Consider the following 6,000-nt stretch of genomic DNA (forward strand, 5'->3'; position numbering starts at 1 on the left):
AAAATTGTCGACATTTTAAATTTACCACTGCATGAAATAACAAATTTTGGTTTTTTAAAAAAACCAATTAAGGACTTAAAACAATAAAAATTGACAATTATCATTTATCATTTAAAAAAGTGTTTTGTTAACATATGGTGTTGGTATATTTACTTTTTAGGAGTATCGAAGTTAAAGCATAAGAGAGCACTATAATTTTTAACAACTTAAGTTACGGTATTGTATTTTAGACCATTTGATTTTTTACCTAAGCCAGCGATATATTCAATGCGGGGAAAGGGTAAACACCCCAAGCGGAAGTAAAGGATCCCCTCAAAAGCCGCTGGGAGCTTCAGCCGTTCAGGCGGAGAGTTACCAGCGGACAAGGGCCAGTGGAGCCCTCACCACCGTTGAGATTTTTGTTTATTTCTAAAAATAAAAATAGGCCAATTCGGCTGACTTTTATGGAAGTCGTATTTTAAGCATTTTTTTTTTTTAGAACTTGTTTTAAGATTTAAATAGCAGTGGTTTTTATTTTAATATGATATACATTATACTATGGGTCGCCTTATCCTTCTCTTGGTCAGCATCCTACAGCTGTTGGCCTTGATTAAAAACCTACCCTGTCTGAGACCAAACACTGATCTCAGGTACTTTGAATAAATCATTTTGACTAAGAAACACCTGTATCAAACGGTTTCCTGCATAATTTAATGCTTACCGCAGCCTAGATACGACGGACGTGTATGTCACCCAACAAAGAAACAGACCTATAATTACAAGGGGTTACTTTTCATAGATGTTAGTGATGAAATTTAGTTTCAGTGTTACAGTGATGATACCTGAGTATATGATTTAATGTTTCTCTTTTCACAACGTAACCTATTCCATTCGGATGTTAGTAACTTTTAATCGATTGACCCATAACGTTGCATAGTTACCACCGCTGATGATTGGCATTTAATTTTGCTTAAATATAAAAGAGGAACGTAAGAAAATAGTTATAACACTGCTAAACGTTTATGCTTACATTGGCATGAATGTCTGCTAGCGCCTCGCGCAACTGGGCAAGCATCAAATAATAGCTACCTTTTTATAAAGGAGATTAGTAGAGGAAGTTACTTGTAAGAATTCGTTACCTTTTCTTTTCTTGTAATTCAACATGGAAAAGAGTGTTTGAAAAGAAAAGAAAAATAAAAACAGGTTTAAAAAACATTTTTTTACGCCACTGATTTCATGAAGTAAACAAATAAACCTCTAACTTCAGACGTGTGATGATCTTCATAAATGATTTGTTTTTACAAAAAGGTTTCATTTTACTCTTATTTTGCGCTTTCTTCCACTGATTAAACATTATAATGCAACCTACAAAGCGGATTTATAAAAAGCGTAAAGTCACTGTTCCGCCTGGAAGGTCTAATAGTCAGATCAACTTTCGAGTCGAAACGGACATTGACATACCCAAATGCCCTCTTTGCGATAATATTTTTTTGATACCATCAGAAATTTAAAAAATCATTTGATAACACAGCACCGCGTTACGAATGAAGCCGTAAACGAACTCTTGGCGCATTACTACCCAGAAGGTGTATTGGAAACAGAAGGTTATTCGGACATTGATATCCCAGACAACTCAGAACTGTATGGCGATTCTAGAAATGGAAGTCCCAGTGCCAGTAGTGACGATGATGACAATCAACATACAGCCGATGAAGAAGAACTCGACGAAATGTATCAGACATTGCAAGATCAAATGTCTTTTGCTGTTAATACTTCAACGTCCGATGTTGAGGTCGAAGTTGATCAAATTACTACAAGTAACATTTGGGATAGATATGCTTCTAGCACCCATCCCTTTTGTAATCTAAAAACAATGATTCTTCATGTTCTGGTGGATGGTGATAATGACATGATTTCGCGTAGAATTCTAAAAAAAGATTATGTTTGCTATTACCTTACTTTTCAAAGTAAAGGAAAAAGCTGATGACGACGGTGTATCTTTTACGCTGCCCAAGTTAGATAACATCTTAAACTATCAATGTCGACAAAAAACCAAAATGCCAATTTTTCCATCCAAGCTGGTGGATCTTTCATTAGACAATAATGAATCAGTCACAGCTTGTCTGAATCTACCATCAGAACATGTTAGACTTTTAATGGCCAACCCAAAGCAGTCATCATTGATTTCTTCAGTACCTGATCGTAGCGATGATATGTTAGACCGATTGGAACAAGGGGAAAAATGGAGGACTCACGATTATTTCCAGCAACCTATGTGGACAGTGAGGGGAGTTGATTATTGGAAAGGTGACTGGGTACGCCCATTAGACAAGCCAATGAATGTCAACTTCTTGATAAAGTCTTTTCATAGCTGCAATAAAAAGATGTATGCAAGGGGGCATTTAACCCTACAAGCACACGACAGTCAAAAGATTGGTGTCGAACTCAATGAAACCGATTTGATCGTAACGGATATTTTGAATAAGCTTCCTTGTCGTTTGAATCCTTATCTATGCTGCAGTATCAGTCCAACAGCGGTATACCCTTTGACTAATGAACATGCTATTTTAATCCAAGGTGTAAATCAATGGAAGAAACGCAAACCCCAATGTACAGAAGAGTTTTATAAAGTAAAAATAGCTCCTGTTATTATCTTTACAGATGATACCTCTGGAAATACATCTAAACAGTTCAATGGGTATGAAAGCTGGTCAATGAAATTCGCTGCACTGGATTTTGAAGAAAGATCCTCAAATGGCAATATTCATTTTATATCTGCTATTCCTAAAAAAAACGGTGTGAGCGGCATTTCTTTGTTACCAGTTATTGTTGACGACTTGAAATCACTAGAAAGCGGGATGATTATGTATTCGGCTGAAGAAGACGAAAACATTGTTGTCGTAGCCCCAGTCCTTTGGATCGAAGCCGACACACCTTGCCATTCCGAGTTATGCGGACTTTTATCACCTACTTGCTTGTATCCCTGCCGAAAGTGCTATATTCTTCTTAGAAAAGGTATCGCAAGTCAAAAGGGTGTAGATTATTTTGTCTTGCCACACGCTGAAAGAAATCGTGGCCATTATGTCGTGGCCTCATCGGATTGTAGAAGATTATCTATTATACAGAATGCACCTACCACTGGGACGAGTCTCTCTGCTAAAGACCTATGCTACAAAGATAGGAAAAAAGACAGACCGCTTGAATTACAATCCTATGATCGATCAAAAGATACTACTGTCGAAGTTCTTCATGCCATTTTACTTGGCATTAGTAAATATATGATAGTCGATCTTGTAAAAATAGTTTTAAAAAATCGCTCTGCTATTCTAGATAGGCTCTCAGATAAACTTAAACAATACCAAGAAGAATGTGTTGGATTATCTCGAAAATTCACAAGACAGTTGCGACATTGTGGTTCTTTTTTGGGTAGAGATTTCAAAATCCTAATCCAAATTCTTCCTATTGTACTTTTGTCGGATTTTTCTAACGAGGAAATATTAAAGAATATTACGGTTCTGTTTGTTCATATCGGAAAACTATGTTCTTTGCTCTTCGAACGAGAAATGAAAAGTAACTTTAACGAGTATATAGCAACAGTGGGTAGAGCAATTAAGGAGTTTATAAGTGCACTTCACTATTACGACTTAAATAATGATATTCCTGGTCATAATGCTTATACTGGAAAGGTGAAGATTCATCTTCTTACCCATGTTCCTCAAGAGATCCGTCGATTTGGAACAGTATTACAATACGGGACCGAAAAGGGAGAACAATTCAACAAGCATATTAGGGAGCATATAACATTTACCAATAAGCTTAATCCTTCTCGGGATATCGGGTTAAAGTTTGGTAAACAGTCTATGATGCGTCATGTTCTTGAAGGTGGTTCATGGTTGAATGAAAACAAAATTAGAGAAAAGGCAGGAGACGATGTAATCTCATTTATTCAACCCAATGAAGATAGAGTATATTTGGATCTTTTGGGTGGCTCCAGAGACTTTATCGATAACACCGACCCTAGTTACAAAAAGATTGGCGAAGGCTCTTTTGCTTTATTCAGAAATACCAATAATGACAATAGTTCTTTACAAGTTAATCAACAGAAACCTTTCGTTGGCGTAGTATGTGGGCCAAACGTGTTATCTGGCGAATGTTCTTGTAACAATTTCGAAAGAGGTTGCATCCCTTTGAACTTTAGTCAAGACCAAGTGTTAGTTCCACTGAATCAACTAGAAGTTGAGACAGTATTGAACGTATATAGTCGAAGTGATGGAACATAAATCATCAATCTTTTCAAATTTGGCTCTTATTGGGCAATGAAAAACTTATTTTCATAAAGTATTTTGTATTACACGAATTTCTTTTTAAAATAAAATGTTTACGATAAGTTCTCTTTCAGTTACACACAAATCTCTATTAAAAACTGCTTGCATCACTCTATGCCTTCAAAGGAAGGTCTATTTTTTCAAAATAGAAATTACACAAAGTATTTATATTCAAGCCAATCAACAGCCTTAAAACATTTTCGATTTCCAAATTTGAGCCTAAAAATTAACGGTGGTGATGGATCAGGGCGAAAATACAAGCAGGCAGCATTTTTAGTCATAATGTATGGGAGTTTTATTGCAGGCGTCATTTTATGACAGCACATTAAATTTTTCAATAAATTTGTCCGACTGTTTCTGAGTTAGACAAATGGGGTGATAAAAGTAATGGGACTGTGGTTCCTATTACGTGTGTAACCCACCCCAAATTTGTGGGGTTAAGTGAGCAAATAACTGTAAGATCACAGCGACTCTCATTAAAAGACTAGCATGGAAAGGTATGCCAAGAAAACAATGGATCTTCAATTTAACGTAATCACCGCTTGGAAAAGCAGCTGGCGTAGACTTCCGAACAAATTGTGTATTTATGGATGAGGCCGGCTAAATGCTCATAAAATCATAAGTAAGCATACTCAGTTAAGGGAATACCTACAATTATTCCTGTGCCAACTCAAAAGGGTGAAAACCTCAGCATTATTAGCTGAGTATATCACCTTCGGTACGATCAATTTTTCGAAGGTGAGTCCTTAAAATCGGCTGATGTACCCAAAATTGAGAAAGAGTTCCCTTTGCCAGCTAGAAAAAAAAGAAGAAAAGCTAAAGCTGATGATAAGAAGAGTGTAAATCCTTGAAAACCTACAACTGCGTATCATGTCGTAACTTTCGTTCGAAACGTCATGGATATTCTATACAGCCACAACAGGCATGGATTTTATATCGTCATGAATGATCGCGGAATCCATCATTCCAATTATGTTGTTGATGCCATCAAAAATGGAGTCTTTAAAACCTTTATTTATGCCCCCCCCCCTATTCCCCATTTTTGAATCCTATTGAGGAGTGCTGGTTCAAGATCAAGAAGCACATCAAAAGAAATCCGCTTTCCACTTTGGACACTTTAACCCCAAGAATTAAGGCAGCCTGTGAGACTATCACTATGGAAGATTGTAATGGTTGGATAAGACACTCTGAAACGTAATGGGAAAAAATGCCTTAATACAGAATCAAAACTAGTTTAAACTTTGACTTGTCTGGATTTTTATTATCATATTTCTGAAAATAGTTTCCCTTTGTCTGAATAATTTTTTACGTTTGTCTGAAAATATTTTTTTTTAGCCTGAATTTTTTTTTTGAGCCTGTCTGAAAATAATTTTCAGTTGTCTAAATTTAAAGTGATAATGAGGACTTATTTGCAGGTCGCTTATTTGAGTCCCAGCCACAGGTCCCCAGCTATTTCGGGACTTCAGCCAAATAAGGTCAACAGGATAAATAAATAAAAAAGGCAATTTTGATTCTTGCATTTGACATTAATCTCGGTATTCTTCACTACTTTGGCAGAACACCGATGTATATGGTTTTAAAACAGTATAAAAGACCCTTTTAATTTTGTAAAAATAAAATAAAAAGTATCTATTCTTTAATAATATCTCTTTTTAATCGATGTATCGTGCTCAAAATTCAACCAACTGTTCCTCTG

The 6,000-nt window shown here is 36.0% G+C and overlaps 1 protein-coding gene across 1 annotated transcript; it reads left to right on the forward strand.

The window, feature by feature from the left end:
* Positions 1-1,337: 1,337 nt before the first annotated feature.
* On the forward strand, positions 1,338-4,259 carry EV154DRAFT_584768 (uncharacterized protein; the record flags this gene model as incomplete). Its single annotated transcript, XM_051606743.1, has 3 exons — positions 1,338-1,393; positions 1,483-1,870; positions 1,953-4,259. The coding sequence occupies 3 exons, from the start codon at positions 1,338-1,340 to the stop codon at positions 4,257-4,259; spliced, it is 2,751 nt and encodes a 916-aa protein (XP_051450129.1).
* Positions 4,260-6,000: the final 1,741 nt, after the last annotated feature.

The sequence above is a fragment of the Mucor mucedo genome (assembly GCF_025094135.1).
Source record: "Mucor mucedo strain NRRL 3635 chromosome Unknown EV154scaffold_290, whole genome shotgun sequence".
NCBI lineage: Eukaryota > Fungi > Mucoromycota > Mucoromycetes > Mucorales > Mucoraceae > Mucor > Mucor mucedo.